At 43.1% G+C, this 21,443-nt stretch overlaps 1 protein-coding gene across 1 annotated transcript in view; it reads left to right on the top strand.

The window, feature by feature from the left end:
- LOC126428093 (uncharacterized) overlaps positions 1 to 21,443 on the top strand; it is a 161,746-nt gene that overhangs the window by 88,168 nt on the left and 52,135 nt on the right. The window contains exons 4-5 of the mRNA XM_050089985.1: positions 469 to 800; positions 5,358 to 5,549. Coding sequence (XP_049945942.1) covers positions 469 to 800; positions 5,358 to 5,549 — 524 coding nt within the window. The remainder of the gene's footprint in view (positions 1 to 468; positions 801 to 5,357; positions 5,550 to 21,443) is intronic.

The following is a 21,443-nucleotide window of genomic DNA, read 5'->3' as shown; positions in this document are numbered from 1 at the left end:
TGTGGGAGCTGTTCAGTCCACAGCTCGTGGTCTAGTGGCTAGCGTCGCTGCCTCTGGATCGCGGGGTCCCGGGTTTGATTCCCGGTTGGGTTGGAGATTTTCTCTGCCCGGGGACTGGGTGTTTGTGCTTTCCTCGTCATTTCACTACTGTCGTCATCATTCGTGGCAGTGACTACATTGGATTGTGAAAAAATTGAAACTTTGTGCGAATGCTATTGGCCGTGCAATTGAGCTCCCGACAAACCGCACGTCGTCATCGTCATCCTCGTCCTTCTGTTCACCACTAATACTGACTTCGTTTGCGTCCACCTGTCTTGCTGCTGTGCATCTTCTGTCACTGGAATTTGATTATGTGCCTCAGAAAAGACAGAAAGCATCTGTTTATATGACCGGTAACGAAGTTTCTTTCTTCTTGAGGTTTGCCATTGCTTTCTTTGTAGGTGTTTGTACAGAAGGGGAATCGTTCAGTTGCAGGTACTGAAGACCTTGGTGGAGAAGTGCACCAGAATACACACACTGACGGCTCCCTACAAACTGCTGAAGTCTGAAAGGTGCTCGGAGGCCCTGTCGCAGCTGCACAACCTCCGTGTGCTGAATCTGGAACCGGAATACAAGGAATTCGATCGTAGCTCTACCCAGGAACCTTGTTTGGTGCGACCTCTGGTCAACGGATGCCCGCAACTAGCTGAGGTCGACTTTGGGTTTACGTATATCAATATGGAAGACCTGAGGTACTTTCTGAGAGCCAAGAGGAACACCCTCAGGTCGATACGCATAAAGTGGGCGATGGGTGGGACGAGGTGAGTGTTATTACCTGTCCTCCTAAGATTGTCTAACTTCTACTCGAAATTACTTTCGGTTGACGAGTGTGCTTCCCGTGTATTCGATATCTTCACCCTACACGGTATAACCTGCGCCTTTCTCGTTATGGTAAGTGGACTTTTGGCATATTTCTTCTCACGTACGTATAAAGGGCTATTAAATACAGATTGTTATGTAGCTAGCTAAATATTGCTACGATTCCTTTAAAAAAGCTGCAGGTCAGCTTTCGTCAGTTTGGTACGGAATTACTTCCATTCGTAAGTGACCGTGCCACTGTTTAAGCCTCTGTATTTAACAGTTGTACCCAGTTCAGTTCTGTGCAATACAACAATACCTGGCAAGCCAGCCTCACCCGCGCATTTTGGGTTCCGAGTTTGTCGTGAAAATTATTCTGCACATTTCGTAGTGAAATTAACAGGCAGAATGTGTCATTTCCAAATTAGCACTTATAATTTAAGAAATGCTGATAATGATTCATTGCATAGACACAGCCTGTGGATGAGGAAGTTTTTGAAACATGTATCCCTCAGGGCATCATTCTGGATCCATTACTTTTTCTGTTTATGTCTATAATATTTTACCATAAATTCTTTCTCTTCAACTTGTTGGTGTACATTATTATCGCCCAAAGTAGAAAGCAGCAACATTATGAGGCACTTAGCAACTTGTGTACGAAGGAACTGTTCACGTTATTACGGGAGCTTGTACTGGAGCAGATACCTTAGTTATTTACTGGTACTACGTAGCTTCGTTGTGAAACGTTTGCCGGAAATATCTGTGTACATACTACGGTAAATTCCACAAAGCAAATATATCACAAGTTGGTCCCGCCAGTTGTGTCTTTAAATTCAGTATACTCCAGTTCCTTGACATAGTTTTTATTTTATTTCCACTGATAAATTAATGACTGTTGACAATTAACTGTTATCAGGAATCATTGTGACCTGGACTATCATTGTTTCATTAGTAAGCATCATACAGAGAGACACAGAAACTATAAAAAAAAATTATTCATTCCAACACGTGCAGATAGAATGTAAATATTGTGAAAATAATGTTCACAAAAATACTCGGTGAGCACATGTATTTGCAATGCTGGTAGATGATGCTGACTTTCAAACAGTGCGGTAATATCTAAGTGAAATAAATGTAACAACTGGGAAAAAAAATTATAAAAAATAACTCACGATCTTTGTTATCATCCAGGACAGAACAACAGATTTCGAGCAGTAACAAAAGCTTCACTCTGAAACACATAATTCGAGCTCACTACAATCACTGGTGTACGAACCTGCTGAGTGGTGAACTGATAAACTGATCAGGCCCTGACTGAATTACAGCAGTCGGTCGGGAAGTTACCGTAGCTGTACCGTAGGAGCGGCTGCCGACACCTCCAGTTTAGTCTCGCAGGTATTCCAGTACTACACTCCATTCACTGAAATGACAGACAGCCTGCGGACACGACGAGGCACGTGACCGCAGCACTGCCACCGAGAGGTGAGCAATACGGGGCACACTTCACTCAGTTTGGCCACGTCTGTTGCGATTGTAAGTCATTAGTGTGTGATCTTATATTCTGATTGTAAAGTTCGTCTCGTTTGAAAGCCCAGTTTTTGATTATTCGTGTGTCAGTGTCAGTGATTGTAATCACATTCGTCATTCATTATTTTTGTGGTCACCTAGTAGCTACCCCCTTTATTTCTATTTGTATAACATAGGAGTAAACTTGTCATGTTGTCCTCTGCGGAGACGGTGAGCGAGGCCGACTTGTCAGATTTGACTCTAACTGAGAAGTGATCAAAGAAGAAGTCATTAACTTCTGTGGAGAAGCACATGGCTCTTAATCTGTGTAAAATGGAGCTGTTGTATCCAGAGCAGTCAGTGACCAATATTGTTTTGAAAAAAACTTGGTTGTCACACTCTTCAAAGTCTCCCAAGAAAGAAAAATCATGACAAACTTTCAGGAAGTATTGGTGACTTCGATAGAACTGCGATACGAAGGAAATTTTTTGTAACATGTCACTAACAACTGACAAAGTGCTTGTGGCCACGATTAAAAATCCACATTTGAGCAACTTCCATATATCATTTTATTATCATACAGTTTTAAAAGAAATGAATTTTAAATACTTTCGGTGTGGATGCAGTAGCGTGCTAATAGACAGAGATGATTTCAGGGAGGCAGTGTCACCTACAAATGATAAATTGTTGAGAGATGAAGGAAGACCCGTCTATTGTTTGGACGAGACATGGCCAAATACACGACATACCTGAAGTAACGTCTCGGTGCATAAGTCCATAAAATCCTCTAAACAAGCATTTCTATCTGCATTATCCACTGGAAACAGGTAAAGGTAAATGCCTGATTATCACACATATTGGGAGCAAAGCAGGTTTTGTCAGAGGCAGTGTGTGAACTTTCAAATCCAAGACGGGCCCAAGAAAAGTGGAGGCTACTGTGAGGAGATGTGCAACAGTACATTCGAGAAGTGGTTTGAAGACTTTTTCTTCGGCTTCAGCAAAAAGAAGTTACTGTTCTCGATAACATGTCGTGCTATTCTTGTTGAAAAGAAGAAGTACCTAATCTGAATGCCAATAAGCGAGATATACCGGAATAACTAAAATCTAAAAATACTGTTATTGGAAAATGGAGTATTGAAGAAAGAATTACTGGAAATTGTTAAAAAAGAACAGAGTAGTGCACAAAGAATATGCAGTGGATGAAATGGCTGATGGAGCAGGGAAAACTTTTCTTCTGATTCCTCCATACCTGGTGAATTAAACATAATCGAGGTAGTTTGGGCCAAAATCGAAGGCTGTGTTGCAGAAAAAGACAGAACACACAAAATGTCAGAAGTTAAAGAACTATTAAAACAAGCAGTGACTGCAGAAGAGTGAAACAAATGTGTTTTCCATGTGATGGAAAAAGTTTGACCTCAAATGTGGAAATTAGACTGCATTATAAAAGAGAGAAAAGAGTGTTTTGTTATAAACTTGAATCAAAGTAGTTCAACTTCAACAGAATAAGTTTTATTCTTCCTTTAACATTATTGTGGGTCACGTGAAACTGTGTCTGTTTCATTCCAGCTCTCAGTGAATAGACTAATGTGGAGATTTTCCACACTCAGGTTATCCTCTGGACTCAAATTTTCCTGATTTCAGCACATAAATGGTAATTCCTATAAACATGTAACAATACCACTGTGGCTTTAGCTAAACTTCTGCACAGACTGTTCAGAATTTTTAACTTTTCTCTGTCTAGGATCACTGGAATTGTGTTTGTATCTTTTGTAGTTTGTCAAACGTTAATTCTAGATATCTGCTGCCCCCTTTTGCGTAAACCCTGTACTTTGACAAGAGGTCATCGAGCCAATGTAGTCTTTCGAAATGACTGTTTTTGCACGTGAGACGACAACTCACGGGCAATAATAGAAGAGATGCTCCACACTGGCTCTAAATACACGTGGGTGTCCGATCGACTGACGGGCACTCATCAATGGGCAATACCGGCAGCGTACCATTTACTTCTGAAGATGTCTCCCAAAACGGGAGACAAAGAGCCAGAGAAAAGTTTTATATATTGACCTCAGCTTCTCAGCTCAGAAGTTTAAACTGGACTAAACACCAGCTTCGAGAACCTACGTGTTGTTTACGAAGATGTCTCATACAAAGATTTTCATTTCGGCAATATATTCTCACGAACAATTGTGCCTATATATGTCAATAATCATTTAAAGGCAGAATGTTGTAAAAGAACTTTTTGTTTTACTTATTTTACTGAATTACATGAGCAAGCAACAGCTGGCAGCACTGACTTATTGGTCATCATATACACACAATAAATAAATATGAAATGCCCAGTTTCTGAAGACAAAAAACAAAAAAGAGAAAAAACTGTATGTTGAAGCCTTAGCAGTATTAAAAGCTGACTTCGGAAACACTATTTCATCACCAACTGAATGTGTTAATATGTTGGGCCTTAACTCTCACCATTATGTCTAACGTATATTAGTATAATTTATCAAAAAACAAAGATGATGTGACTTACCAAACGAAAGCGCTGGCAGGTCAAAAGACACACAAACAAACACAAACATACACACAAAATTCAAGCTTTCGCAACAAACTGTTGCCTCATCAGGAAAGAGGGAAGGAGAGGGAAAGACGAAAGGATGTGGGTTTTAAGGGAGAGGGTAAGGAGTCATTCCAATCCCGGGAGCGGAAAGACTTACCTTAGGGAGAAAAAAGGACGGGTATACACTTGCACACACGCACATATCCATCCACACAATACAGACACAAGCAGACATATATTAGTATAATTCATCCCTGATGGGTATACTTTCTGTGACACTAATAGTAATGATCTCAGCAGCGAATGATGCGATAGTGACAGTTGAACACGTTGTTGTTGCAAATACAGTATAAGAACTATTAATTTAGAGTTATAATATAAAGTACTCTGTTTCTTTGGTCTTTTGAAACGTGACGGGAGACGAATAATTCTGAAAGACCCCATTTCTGTTGTTACACAGCTGTGTCCCACCGTTGCTGGAGGCCTGCACCGAGTTGGAACGTCTGGAACTCTGCGAGGATGACGACTTTGAGATGGTCCACAGTATACCGAGAGAGGCGTTCACTGCCCTGGGAAAGCTGAAGAACTTGCAGGAACTCAGGATATCGATCCCTATTCGACTACCGCCTGGAGTTGCTCCTCTGGCATTTAAGTAAGTTAAGTGGTGAACGTAAACATTTCTTGTGAGTGCTTAATGCATTGGGGATGGAGTCTATTAAAATGGGATAGGAGAGAAAAAGAGTAGGAGAAAGGAATATGCAGGTACTCTGGAGGGATAGAAAGTGCGTAGAGGCCGGGGCGAGGGCACCGTAGAGGTTACAGGACGGTGGAGGCTGGGGACTGGCAGAAGTCGGGCTAGGGGAGTTACGGGAATGGTAGATACGTTCCTAATTGAGTTCCTACCTATTCAGTTCACGTAAAAATCCAGACGGCACGGGCCACGAAGCGGATGTTGAAGTCGAGCACACTGTACCGGGTGTGACTCTCGGCAGCCGTGTGGCCGCCGTCTCTCGGCCACAGTCGGACAGTGGCCATTTGCATGGACAGACAACTTGTCAGTTTCGTGCCTACGCGGGATGCTACCTCTACATTCGCACTCCGCAACCCACCGTACCCTGTACCACTACTACTCATTTCCTGTCCTGCTCCACTCGCAGACTAGGTCACACTACTGCCCTATATGCAGTCTCCTTTACAGATGAATCGTACTTTCCTAAAATTCTCCGAATAGATGAAAGTCGACCGTTCACCTTACCCGATTGTTCCGTTTCGTACCACTTTGCAGTGTTACACACAGATATTTAAATGATGTGACTGTGTCACACAGGACACTACTAATGCTACATCCAAACATTACGGATTAGTTTTTGCTACTCATCCACATAAACTTACATTTTCCTACATTTAGGGCTAGCTGCCATTCATCACACCAACGAGAAATTCCGTCCGAGTCATTTCGTCTTCTCCTGCAGTCACTCAGTGACGACACATTGCCGTACACCTCGATGTCACTGGCAAATGACGGCAGGTTGCTGCCCACCCCGTCTTAGATATTATAGATATAGATTATTATATATTATATATATAGATAATAACAGAAGTCCTGTTGCATTTCCCTGGGGCACTCCTGACAATCCCCTTGTCTCTGACGAACACTCACCATTTCTATAATTTAAAGTGTCTTTGAGCCACTCACGTATCGGGGAACTTGTACTTTCATTAAGAGCCTGCAGTGGAATGCTTTCTGAAAATCTAGAAGTATGGGATCTGCCCAGTGCCGGTGCCCTTCATCTATAGTTTGCAGTATATCACGTGAGAAAAGGACGAGCCGAGATTCACACGTGCGATGCTTTTTAAAACTGAGTTGATTTCTGGACATGAGATTTTCAGTCCCTAGGAAATTTATTATATTAGAGCTCAGAACATGTTCAAGAATTCTGTAGCAAACCAGTGTTAAGGATATTGGTGTCTAATTTTGTGAGTCAATTCTTTTACCCTTCTCGTATACGGGAGTCACCTGCATTGTTTTACAGTCGAGTAGGCCTTTGCGCTGGGTGATTTGCAATAAATGCCGAGCTGTAGAGTACTCTTTGTAATACTGAATTACAATTTCATACAAACCTGGTGACTTATTTGTTTGCAACTCTTTCAGTTGTTTCTTTACACAAGAGACGCTTATTACTATGTCATCCGTATCGGGCTCAGTACAGTGTTCAAACGACAGTACGTTCGTACGATTCTCTCGTGTTAATGATTTCGTACACGTGGAATTTAAAGCTTCCATTTTCATTTGCTGTCTTCGACTGCCACACCAGACTGGACATCGAGTGACCGGACGAAAGCCTCAGATACACTTAGCGAGTTTATGTAGGACCAGAAATGCCACACAGTGGTTGCAGGTAAGTACACAGCCGACGTGGCTGCTACCACAGGTGGCCCAGATTTTGATGGGGTGGGAAACATCTGTCACAGAACTGGAGTAGTCGTCAGTGATAGGAAGTACGGAGCAGATCTCGCACGTAGGTCTATTACTGGGATATCGGCACGAGGGTAGGGTTTAGGATCGAGGGTGGAGTAGGAACAGACAGAGATATCACGTATGTCAGATGAGCAGTGGGATACTACTGTAGGGGGGTCGGGGGAGATAGTGAGGAGGACATTCCTCATTTCAGGACACGAGAGGCAGTCCTAACCCTAGTGGTGATTCACTTGTTCCAATCCTGGATGCCACTAGTCACAAAGTGATCTGCTCCTTTGTGGCCACTCGGTGGGTACGAGGGGATTACTAGGTGACTGGGGAGAGAAAGTGCAAGGGATCTGTTTCTGGACTGGGTGGTCAGGTCAATTTTGGTCTGTGAAGGCTTCGGTGAGACTCCGAGCTCGTTTAAAGAGAGTCTGCTCGGCACTGCAGGTGGTAAAGCCACAGATGGCTAGGCTATACGTAAGGGATTTCTTAGTATAGAATTGGTGGCATCTTTCATAATAGAGCTTCTTCGTTGAGTGGTAGGTTTGAAGTGGACGGAGGTACTTACGGAACCGTACGTGAGACATTTGTCATCACTGAGGAAGGTAGCTTGCTGGGCTGAGATGGAACTACACCTACTGAAATTAACAATATAATGGAAAGGATAGATTGTTACTCACTATAAAGATGCAGACAGGCACAGTGAAAAGACTGTTAAGGTTTAGCTGTAGGCCAAAATCTTCTTCAGAAAAGGAAAGGAAACACACACACACACACACACACACACACACACACACACACACACACACACACACACACATTCACATTCACATTCACATGCATTCCCGACCAAGCTGCTAGAGCTGGCAGTTTTGTGTGTGTATGTGTGTGTGTGTGTGTGTGTGTGTGTGTGTGAGAGTGAGAGTGTGAGGTGTGCTTGCTTGTGTGAATGAATTTTGTGTGTGTGTTTTCTTTTCTTTTTTGAAGAAGGCTTTGGCCAAAAGCTAAATTGTAACAGTCCTGTCTGCAACTGAAAGTATCATCTTTATGGTGAGTAGCAATCTATCCTTTTCCATATATTGTTGATATTCCAAACTGGTGTTTCCATTGTTAGATTCTGAAATCAGATATTAGACTGTAGGGTGCACCCAGGAGCACATACAGACTAAGAACCCAGTTAAGTAACAATGAAGAGCAAGCTGAAGTTTGATCATACAGCGGAATCAATGCCTAAAGAAGTGGGACACCGACATCCTGATGAATGATGTACCTTTAAAGCTTTCCGAGGCTCTAGTTACTGTGATCATGAATACCACAGTATTCTGTCAGTGACAGAAGTTGGACAGGTATAAGGAAGATAACTTTGGGGAAACCTTGTGTAACATAAGAAATACTTAAATTAATTGACAAAAGGAGGTGATACAAAAATACCTAGGCGAATATAGGAATATAACAATAAAAATCATTAAGAACAAAATAAATAAGAAGGCCATGGAAGCCAAGGAATTATGGCTGCAGGAAAAATGTGGAGAAATCAAAAAAGAAATGGATGTTGGAAGGACTGATTCTGCAGATAGAAAAGTCAAAACAATCTTTGATGAAATTAAAAGCAAGGCTGTCAATATTAAGAGTGCAACAATAGGAATTCCACTGTTATACACTGCTGGCCACCGTAAATGCAACACTCTGAAGGAAGCATCCGAATCAAGTGAAATTTACACCATGGGTTTGCAGCGATGAGATATGCAACTGATTAGAATTCCAACGCAGACGCACATCACGCGCGCCTGTGGCGCCACCTCATAGCGCCATTTAAAGCTTGGCGATTTCGATGAGTGTACATTTGGCACGTGTGTTTACCTTGTGGTTGTTTCACGAGACGATCAGTTGTGCCTCGTAGACAACAGCGAACATCTTTTGATTGAGTATCCGAGTTCGACAGAGGAAGGATAGTGGCTTACCGAGATCGTGGATTATCAACAGAGAAATCGCTAGTCGTGTTGGACGAAACCAATCAACTGTAATGCGGATATGTGACCGTTGGATGCAGGAGGGTACGACGGACTGATGTGGTCGATCGCATTCACCTCGGTGCACCACTGCACGTGCTGATAGGCTAATTATGCGCACGGCAGTGACATATCGCTGAGTGACATCCCGAACCGTACCACAGCACATTGCATCTGTAACGCATCATCCAGAGTCTGCGCATACCATTCGACGCCGTTTACAGCAGAGTGGTCTGTCCGCAAGACGTCCATTGCTTCGTCTACCATTGACGCAGAACCACAGACGTCTCAGTCACCAATGGTGTGATGACAGACGGATGTGGACGGCAGAATGGAATGACGTTGTCTTTACTGACGAGGCACGCTTCCGTCTGCAGCACCACGACAGTCGGTTTCGAGTGTGGAGACACCGTGGAGAGACGATGCTGGACAGCTGCATTATGCACCGCCACACTGGTCTTGCACTGGGTATTATGGTATGGGGCGGTATTGGATATTACTCTCGCACGCCTCTAGTACGCATTGCCGGTACTTCAAATAGCCGGCGCTACATATCCGAGGTGCTGGAGCCAGTTGTCCTTCCTTAGCTTCAGGGCTCGGCCACAGCCATATTTCAACAGGATAATGCGCGACCACACGTGGCACGCATTGTCCAAAGGTTCTTCGTCAATAACCAGATTGAATTGCTTCCCTGGCCGGCTCGCTCTTCGGATCTTTCGCCGATAGAAAACATGTGGTCCACGGTTGCTCGACGAGTGACCCAGATTACATCCCCAGCTGCCACACCAGATGATGTTTGGCAACGTGTGGAAGCTGCTTGGGCTTCTGTACCCCAGAAACACATCCAACGTCTCTCTGACTCAATGCCGAGACGCGTGGCAACAGTGATCTCCAACAATGGCGGCTACTCTGGCTACTGATTCTGGCAGGAACCACATGTCACAGACGTCTGTAAACGTAATCATTTGATACTTGGTCAACATGTTATCTAAAAAATAAATCTTGTTGTGCTACCTCTTGTCTTTCTTGGTGTTGCATTTATGGTGGCCAGCAGTGTATGTAGAGAAGAGAGTGAATATGTGGAAAGAGTACAGTGACAGCATGTATCACTGATGATGGGAATGAAGAAGAATGGTAGTTGGTATGAAAGACATAGCAGATCCAGTATTAGTTAGAACTTCAGATTGCTTGCTGTCAAATAAGGAAGAAGGGGTAGATAATACTTCTCTGAAGTTTTTGAAATTATTTTTGGAAGTGGCGACTGAGCCATTATTCGAGTTGGTGCATAGAATCTAAGAGTTTGGAGACAAACCACCCAACTCTCTGGAAAAATATCACCCACACAGTAGCAAATATAGCGAGGACAGACGAGTGCGAGAACTATCGCAGAGTCAGTAGAACAGTTCACGCGTCAAAGTGGCTGACGAGAATAGTATACGGGAGAGTGCAAAAGAAAATTGAGGATGTGTCGGATGAGAATCAGCTTGACTTTCAGAAAGATAAAAGCAGTAGATAGGCAGTTGTGACATAATGGAAGCAAGACATAAGAAAAATAAACAAATTTTTGTAGGATTTGTTGACCTGGAAAAAGTGCTTGACAATGCAAAATGGTTATGTTCTAAATTTGGAACACAATAGAAGTAAGGAATAGCAAAACACATAATATACAATATGTACAAGAACAAAGAGGCAACAGTGAGAAGGAAGATCGAGAGTGAAGCACTCAAATTAAAAAGGGTGTAAGAGAGGTATGTTCTCTTTTGCCCCCACTTTTCAACCTTCAGCATTGAAGAGGCAATAGTTGAAATAAAAGAAAAGGTACCAGAGTGGGGTTAAAATTTAAGTCGAAAGGATACCATTGATAATATTCACTGACAGAATCACTATCCTCGGTGAAAGTGAAGAGGAATTATAGGAGCTGTTGACAGGAATGAACAGTTTAATGAATGGTAAATGCGGCTTAAGAGTAAATTGTAGAAAGATGAAAATGATGAGAAGTAGTAGAAATGATATTAGTGATAAACTGAACATCAAAATTGGTGACCACAAAGTAGACAAAATTAAAGAATGTGCTACCTTGGAACAAAAAAACGTGATGGGCAAAGTCTGGGAAACATAAAGAGCAGACTAACATAGAGGGTATTCATCATCAGAAGAAGTCTGTAGTATTTTAGCCAATGGTTGATACTAGCAAAGAAATTTCTGGGAATATATGTCTGGAATACAGGACTGGGTGGTAGTGAATTGTGGACTGTGGGAAAAACCAGGAAGGGAAGAGGCCCAAAGTGTTTGAGATGTGACTCTATAGAAGGATGCTGAAAATTAAGTGGCTGATAAAGAGTGAGGAAGTTGTCCACAGTACAAGTAAAGAAGATAACATACGGAAAACACTGACAAGAAGAAAGGACGGGATGACACGACGTTTAAAAACATTAGGGAATGATTTCCTCAGTACTAGTGGCTAAAAACTATAGGGGAAGACAGAGACTGCCAAACATCTGACAAATTCAGGGTGCATCGTAACTAATTGTGTAATTGCACACAGTTGAAGATGGTGTAATATTCTGGTTCAGAAATAAAGTGTAAAAGTTTTGTTTTTCTGTGTATAAAAGCAGCCACATACCATCCAACAAACATGACATGATGTACGCCAAGTAAAAGACAGCAACAGAAAAAAGAGCACAGAAAATACATCACAGACAGTGCCAATAATTGCTTAAAACATGCTGTAACATACAATAAATAAGATTAAAAAAAACCACCGATGACGACGATATTTGTCGCCGAAACTAGTTTGGGATAATAAAGAAATAAACAAGTAACAAGGTGTTTTGCATCAAGGCGAACTCAATTTTCTGATGTTACTATTTTTCTATGCAAACACGGACCAAATGGAAGAGTTCAAAGATAATATTATTGTCAGAGACACACTTGTCTGATTATGAACTAATGGGATTGCCCAATTGAAGGTTTACACCAGGTATCAAAGTCGTGGAGTCTTTGTTGCAGCTAGCTTTATAAGCTTGGGATCAGTATTTGGGTGCTGGATTGCAGTTCTTTCTGTGGATGTGGGGTTAGTTTCTGTGTTAGGGATTTGGAGAATGAGGGTGGCGAAAGGTTTGAGATTAGGGAATTCAGGAAAGTTACCAGAGGATGATTGGGGGGAGTGGGGTGCTGATCACGATTGAATGGAGAGGAAATTGAGCAAGGCAGAGTCCAATATTAGTTTTGGGTCAAGTCTTATCAATGCAGTTGGTGCTGAGGAGGTGTTTCCATTGTGGGGAACTGGAGAATTCTGGAATGTATTCTGGGTTCAAATATAATAAGTTTCCAAGAGACTGAAAAGCTTATGTCGACAAATCGACAGGTTTTCAAGAAGCGTCACTCACGTGAGACTCAGCTTGCCCTTTTCTTACATGATATACTGTGGACTGTGGATGAAGGGCAACATGCAGATTCCATATTCACAGATTTCTGAAAAGCATTTGACACAGTGCCCCACTGCAGTCTCTTAATGAAGGTACGAGCTTACAGAATAGGATCCCAGAAATGCGAACATGTGGTGGAAGTAGGTCTGTAAGGGAGGGTTTGATGGAGGCTCTTGTGATTGTTGTGGATTTGGTAGTGAAATGTGGGATTATGAGGTTAACTGATTGGTGAGTGTTTTGAAGTGGTTGTTGTCCACCTGCTTTAATTCCTGGATGGCATTTGTTTCATTAATTAAAACTTCCGGGCTGAATTGCCATGGTCCGTATATAAAACTTCTTCTCCTTCCTGACATTTCGTTGCCTACTGCGGGCAACATCTTCTGAGGTGAGTCGGCGACCGGCTGCTAGGCGCTGGAGGTCCCGCTTATACAGAGCGCTTAGATGGTGCCACAACTCGTCACGTGCTTTCGACTTTAAAACTATCTCTGGCTAGTACCATCTCTGTCGATTACAGCTTCTAGCCAGAGATAGTTTTAAAGTCGAAAGCACGTGACGAGTTGTGGCACCATCTAAGCGCTCTGTATAAGCGGGACCTCCAGCGCCTAGCAGCCGGTCGCCAACTCACCTCAGAAGATGTTGCCCGCAGTAGGCAACGAAACGTCAGGAAGGAGAAGAAGTTTTATATACGGACCACGGCAATTCAGCCCGGAAGTTTTAATTGATGAAGACACCGGCCGTGAAAGCTTACTTGTTAGGGCATTCGTTTCAGTTTAGGATTGTCGGTGAGAGCTATGGACTGGTGGAATATGAACAGGTAGGTATCATTATGGAGGAATGGGTTGCAGCTGGAGATGGATAATTTGATGATCAGACCTTTTGGGAGATGTCAGAAGCTGAGCAACAACACAGGAACAGTATGTGGGTCTGTGTTCTGGCTAGAAAAAGGGAAACTTTTCCATGTTGGTGCATATGGAAGGAGCAAGGATCTGTAGTGGAGGACAAAAAAAAGTAAAAATATGATGGACTGTCTTAAAACCCCAAAAAAGACAGAACGAAATGAAGAATAGTGAGGAAACGAAAAATCAGATGAAATATAACAAAAAAACAAGGTGAAAATGAAAGGTGGATGAGGTCACAAACAAAATAGAAAAAAAGTATAGTAATTATGTGTGGTGCAGATTGGTGGGTATATCTGAGTGTAGAGAGGAAAAGCAGCACGTGTAAATGGATCGGACGAGGTCAGAACGGTGTGTGCCTGAGCGGATGAGGCAAATAACTGTAAACTACGAGGTGTAAGAAAATGTGTAGTGCGGGCAGGCCCACGAGGAATGTGGAAAATGCAGGAGTGAAGTGAAGGGGTGCAATCAGTTTGACAGTCCAGGAATAATTACGTCATCAGGGAGAATGTGTAAGGGTTGTGCACCTAGGGTACACTCGGGCACACTGCCGTGCACTGTAAGCCACACGGCGGCTCAGCTGTCGGTAGTTCGCGAGGTGCGTGGTAAGAGAGTGGGATGGCGTGTAGTTTAGGAGCTGATGAGGAAATTCAGGAAAGCAGAGAAAGATATTGACACATTGTATAATGTGATGCGATAGAGAACGGTAACAATGGGAAACAGCACTAGGACTGGGAAATCTGGGTACGAAGTAACAACAGTATGGAGTTGGATGCACTGCTTCTCACCACACAGGTGGGAGGCATTGTGTGGCATCTTCATGATCTGTAGTGAGTGGGCGGACACTATCCACATTCCTCCAGAATTTTAACACCTTTTCCCCTCCTCGTCAGAACAGGCCACCTTCCTCGAGGTTGACTGCCTCCGGATGGCTCCGTCGGCACCTCCCCTTACACGTCGGACCTGCCTACCTATCTCGACAGCTGACATCCGCTCCTCGGCCAGAGTCCATTCTGTACAGCTGAGCCACCTGTGGTCATTTTATCTGGAGAGACGAGTACTTCCTCTCCAGACATGTTGAGGGTCTCAGTGAGGCCTTCACAGATAGAATTTACTCTCCTCATTATGTCCAGAAACAGATCTCCCACACCTTGTCTCCCCAGTCACATACTTGGAGTGTGTGGAAAAAAAGTCTCGAACAATCTTCTTGTTTTTGAGTGGAAAGTCTTAAGGTAGATCTTTGGTCTGGTACGAGATGAGATCACTGGAGAATGGAGGATCAGATATAATTGTGAGCTAGACAAAATATACAATAGACCAAACATTGTAGGACTGATGAGAACCGAGCACTTTGTACGGGCGGGACATCTCAGCCGGACGGGTAAATGCCGACGGCCGTCGAAAGCTACGGATTATACTCCCTGTGGAAGATGTCCACTAAGAAGACCAAAGAAGAGAAGGGGGAATGGGATCCGTAAGGACTTGCTGCAGATTGGAATAGAGAATGATTGGTGCCAGGAGGCAGAAAACAGAACCCGCTGGAGGAGGAACCTCGTAGCAGCGCGCAGCCCTCTGGGCCTGATCGCATAAACTAAAGTAAAGTAAAGTAAAGTAAAGTGAGTAAGTAACACAAAAGAGACTTTTACCTATCGTACACAAAATGGTATCGTGGATGCCCAGCTTCGTGCCTCTGTTTTACAAAGCTACTTTATTTATCACAAATAAGATACTTCTTTTTCATATTATGTTATTACAAATACCATTTTATTTGTTTCAAAGTACTTATTAATTGGATAATTTGCATTCAGAATTGTCATTGACAATAACCGTGGACCACTGCAATGATCCATTCTCTCTGCCCATTGTACAAGCTGACTTTTCTAAACCAGTATACTTTCCAAAACGACAAACTTAGTTTTCATTGTCAACAACTATCCTTATGCCTATAACTACACTTATTCCAAATACTGTCATTATTTAAAATTATAAAAGGGTGAAAGTTTCACATGCATCCCCTGTTTGCAATTAATGCTCAGCTGACTGAAACTGGGAAAACTACTGCAATACCACAGATAAACTTAATAACATGTCATCTGAGCATACCTTTTCAATTAACAAGAGAGAGATGCCTATTAAAATTGCATTTGGAATCATTATATATGAGTTACAGGGAGAAATGGTTCAAAGAGCAGAACTGTATTTACTAAATGCCGTCTTTACGCGCGGAAAATTGTTCGTAGCCTTTTCGAGGTCAGCTACCGGGTAATCAAAAAGTCAGTATAAATTTGAAAAGACATAGGGTTTTATTAGAACCAAAAAAATACAAACGTTCAAAACATGTCCGACAGATGGCACTTCATGTGATCAGAATAGCAATAATTAGCATAACAAAGTAAGACAAAGCAAAGATGATGCTCTTTACAGGAAATGCTCAATATGTCCACCATCATTCCTCAACTTAGCTGTAGTCGAGGAATAATGTTGCGAACAGCACTTTAAAGCATGTCCGGAGTTATGGTGAGGCATTGGCGCTGGATGTTGTCTTTCAGCATCCCTAGAGATGTCGGTCGATCACAATACACTTGCGACTTCAGGTAACCCCAAAGCCAATAATCGCACGGACTGAGGTCTGCGGACCTGGGAGGCCAAGCATGACGAAAGTGGCGGCTGAGCACACGATCATCACACCCAATGACGCGCGCAACAGATCTTTCACGCATCTAGCAATATGGGGTGTTTTTTTTTTGGTTCTAATAAAACCCCATGTCATTCCAAGCATGTGTGTTAATGTTTACCTCTCTATCTACTATATTCCGTGGTTTATTAAGTTATCAAATTTATGCTGACTTTTTGATCACCCGGTAAATCCGCTACTATTTTTGTATCCCGTATAGGCAAAAAGTACACGTAGCTTACATTCTTATGTGAAGTGTCGTTTGCACTGAGACATTGTAATGCTCTGTAAAGAATTTTGTTCAAAATTATGTGCAAGGAAAAATATATATATATATAAAAACAAAGATGAGGTGACTTACCGAACGAAAGCGCTGGCAGGTCGATAGACACACAAACATACACACAAAATTCAAGCTTTCGCAACAAACTGTTGCCTCATCAGGAAAGAGGGAAGGAGAGGGAAAGACGAAAGGAAGTGGGTTTTAAGGGAGAGGGTAAGAAGTCATTCCAATCCCGGGAGCGGAAAGACTTACCTTAGGGGGAAAAAAGGACAGGTATACACTCGCACACACACACATATCCATCCACACATACAGACACAAGCAGACATATTTAAAGACAAAGAGTTTGGGCAGAGATGTCAGTCGAGGCAGAAGTGTAGAGGCAAAGAAGTTGTTGAAAGACAGGTGAGGTATGAGTGGCAGCAACTTGAAATTAGCGGAGATTGAGGCCTGGCGGATAGCGAGAAGAGAGGATATACTGAAGGGTAAGTTCCCATTTTCGGAGTTCGGATAGGTTGGTGTTGGTGGGAAGTATCCAGATAACCCGGACGGTGTAACACTGTGCCAAGATGTGCTGGCTGTGCACCAAGGCATGTTAAGCCACAGGGTGATCCTCATTACCAACAAACACTGTCTGCCTGTGTCCATTCATGCGAATGGACAGTTTGTTGCTGGTCATTCCCACATAGAATGCATCACAGTGTAGGCAGGTCAGTTGGTAAATCACGTGGGTGCTTTCACACGTGGCTCTGCCTTTGATCGTGTACACGTTCCGGGTTACAGGACTGGAGTAGGTGGTGGTGAGAGGGTGCAAGGGACAGGTTTTGCATCGGGGGCGGTTACAAGGATAGGAGCCAGAGGGTAGGGAAGGTGGTTTGGGGATTTCATAGGGATGAACTAACAGGTTACGAAGGTTAGGTGGACGGCGGAAAGACACTCTTGGCGGAGTGGGGAGGATTTCATGAAGGATGGATCTCATTTCAGGGCAGGATTTGAGGAAGTCGTATCCCTGCTGGAGAGCCACATTCAGAGTCTGGTCCAGTCCCGGAAAGTATCCTGTCACAAGTGGGGCACTTTTGGGGTTCTTCTGTGGGGGATTCTGGGTTTGAGGGGATGAGGAAGTGGCTCTGGTTATTTGCTTCTGTACCAGGTCGGGAGGGTAGTTGCGGGATGCGAAAGCTGTTGTCAGGTTGTTGGTGTAATGATTCAGGGATTCCGGACTGGAGCAGATTTGTTTGCCGCGAAGACCTAGGCTGTAGGGAAGGGACCGTTTGATGTGGAGTGGGTGGCAGCTGTCATAATGGAGGTACTGTTGCTTGTTGGTGGGCTTGATGTGGACGGACGTGTGAAGTTGGCCATTGGACAGGTGGAGGTACAGTTTGTTGCGAAAGCTTGAATTTTGTGTGTATGTTTGTGTTTGTTTGTGTGTCTATCGACCTGCCAGCACTTTCGTTCGGTACGTCACCTCATCTTTGTTTTTTATATATATATATATATATATATATATATATATATATATATATATATATATATATATATAGAGGGAAACATTCCACGTGGGAAAAATTATATATAAAAACAAAGATGAGGTGACTTACCGAACGAAAGCGCTGGCAGGTCGATAGACAAACAAACAAACACAAACATACACACAAAATTCAAGCTTTCGCAACAAACTGTTGCCTCATCAGGAAAGAGGGAAGGAGAGGGGAAGACGAAAGGAAGTGGGTTTTAAGGGAGAGGGTAAGGAGTCATTCCAATCCCGGGAGCGGAAAGACTTACCTTAGGGGGAAAAAAGGACAGGTATACACTCGCACTCACGCACATATCCATCCACACATACAGACACAAGCAGACATATTTAAAAGACAAAGAGTTTGGGCAGAGATGTCCATCTCTGCCCAAACTCTTTGTCTTTTAAATATGTCTGCTTGTGTCTGTATGTGTGGATGGATATGTGCGTGAGTGCGAGTGTATACCTGTCCTTTTTTCCCCCTAAGGTAAGTCTTTCCGCTCCCGGGATTGGAATGACTCCTTACCCTCTCCCTTAAAACCCACTTCCTTTCGTCTTCCCCTCTCCTTCCCTCTTTCCTGATGAGGCAACAGTTTGTTGCGAAAGCTTGAATTTTGTGTGTATGTTTGTGTTTGTTTGTGTGTCTATCGACCTGCCAGCGCTTTCGTTCGGTAAGTCACCTCATATATATATATATATATATGAGAGAGGATCAGGAAGAAATGCACAAAAAATCTTTCTCCCCCGGTATTGCAGGTAGAATGTTGAAATTTCGTGATGATATAATTTGAAGTTTTCACTACAGAGGGTATTTTGTTTTCATGTGCAGCTCTAGTGAGAGAAGCCTAAACTACACAAAAACACGGCACACGTGTTACTGTCATCAACTTGTGAAGAGCAGTGAAGTGTAGTTCAATATTTGTGGGCCAGAGGGCATAAACTGAGTGAAACTGACAGGGACATGCGTGGCTCGTGTGCAACGACTGTACAGACTGTAGCAGTGTCTCCAGGTGGTGTGCATTCTTCGGAGAGAACCGTGTTGACCTCAGTGATTCGCCAAACTCTGGGTGACCGGTAACAGCTGCAACCCCGCCACATGTCGAGCCACTGAGGCAGCAATTTTGAAAGACCGGCACACGCAACTGCGAACCTTATCGCAGCAATTCGAGATTTGCTATAGTGCAGTGTACAATATTTTTCGCGACACGTCGAAATTTCGTAAAGTTAGTTCTCACTCGGCACAGACGAACATGATAGACGACTGCGAGGGCCAGCGAATGGTGATGGGCTCGAACCACTTCATGCATTATTCGGCAGAACGGCACAACTTTCTGAAAGGAATCGTCACCGGTGACGAGTCTCGGGCATACCACTACGTGCCCGAAACCGAACACGCCTCGACGGTGTGGAAACGTGCCGGTTCCCTGGTATGAAAAAAATTCAGAGTGACTCAGTCTATTGGGAAAATGCTTGTGACAGTGTTCTGAGATACGCTCAGTGTGGTACGGTGGACTACACTGAACATGGAATCACGGTGAATGCTTCAGTCTACATTAAAACTTCGGTTAAATTGCGCCGTGCCCTTTCGTGACAGACATCCCGACATTAATGCTGACGGTTCAGACTTCTTCGTGACAATGCTCGCCCCCTCATTGCTGCTCCTGTTTGTGCCAAATTTGGGTGGGAGGTGCTCCAGAAACTACCACATAATGTGGACCTTGCATCTGTTTGGTCCTGTGAAGAAATTGCTGACCAGGCAATGCTTTGGGACAGATACAAAAGTGAAATCGGCAGTCCACAGGTGGCTATACTCCAACCAAACAGACTTCTATGAACAGGGGACATCGAAACTGGTACCGCGACGGAAGAATTGTGTCGAGAATGTCGGTGACTGTGTAAAAAAGTAGGTAAAAGATGCAAATGGATTTGTGATTTTTGTTTGTTTTGTTACCTATTAAACTTTTTGGTGATAAAATTATTGTGTGCTACTTTCTGATTTTTCCTCTTACAAAAATGTGTCATAAATTCCTGATTATTATTTCGTGTCATTTGCTTCATTTTTAAAGATGTGTTCTCTTCATTCCCACAACTATCCGTATCCTAGCCATTACACTAATTCCAAATACTGTCATTATTTAGAACTGTAAAAGTGTGGAAGTTTCACACAGGTCCACCGGTATCCCTCTAATAGACCTAGACACGAGACCTGCCTCGTAATTCCTCCCACTGCAACGTACTCCAGTCCTGTCACAGACATCAGAGGCAGGGTCACCTGTGGAAGCAGCCGTGCAGTCCGCCAGTTTAGCTGCGACCGCTGTGTGGCATTCTACACGGGCACCACTGCCGGTGAGCTGTTTCTCCACACGAACGGCCGTCGCTCGACTGTGGCTGACACACAGGTGGTCCGAGTACCGAGTGTGCTATCTGACAGTTTATTTTAATAGTTTTATTAGTTTAATGATAAATGGTTTTTTGATGTTACCGAATCAGCTCTCAAAAGGTACGAAACTCGTTCGGATGGAACTTTAGAGCGTATCTGTCACTGTCTATAATGTATCCGAGTTAAATGTTGCACTTCAATGGACGAAATTCGTCGTTGCTTTTTAGAATCTCACGAGCAAAGGACAGACACTGTGACCCAGTAATTCTGACGAATTTAAAGTGGGAGTTTACAGCCACTCTGATGTAGCTCCTGTGAAAGGGTGTGGTTGACTGTCGCTCCATTTTTAGAAATAATCTGGGTGTGGTGTTGCAGTGCGAGATCTTGTGAATGGTGGGCTCCGTGTGGTTCCCAAGTTGTGCAGCGGCTGTAAACTGAAAATTTACGGAGTAAGCAGCAACCAGTCACAAAATCGTGTTTTCTTTATTTACTTTTGCAAATCGATTTCAACTGATTAACAGCTACAAACACGAGAATAAAAATAAAAATAATTAATAACAGTGACCAAATGAATAAATGTACATAAAGCAACGTAAAACCAATTAAATGTATATAGATGCATTAAACCATTTAAAATGCGCATACAAATTTACCTTTCAACGAATATGTTCCCTGAGTAGTAACACTGTATTAAGCAGAGGCCAAACATTAAGTGGTACGTCGAGAACTGACTGTGACAACGAGGAACTGTAAGGGGGCGCTGCAAAGCAAACCCACCCTCTATGCGAAAAGATACAGTTAAAATAAAAATGAGAAGAAGAAATTACATACAACGTGAGGTAAAATATAATGATAAAATACTGAAATATTTACAAAAAAGGGATATATTGACAAAGATT

This window comes from Schistocerca serialis, chromosome 12, assembly GCF_023864345.2.
Source record: "Schistocerca serialis cubense isolate TAMUIC-IGC-003099 chromosome 12, iqSchSeri2.2, whole genome shotgun sequence".
In the NCBI taxonomy this organism is placed as follows: Eukaryota; Metazoa; Arthropoda; class Insecta; order Orthoptera; family Acrididae; genus Schistocerca; species Schistocerca serialis.
Note: the sequence above shows the minus strand (reverse complement) of the source record. Positions and strands in the feature narration are given on the sequence as shown.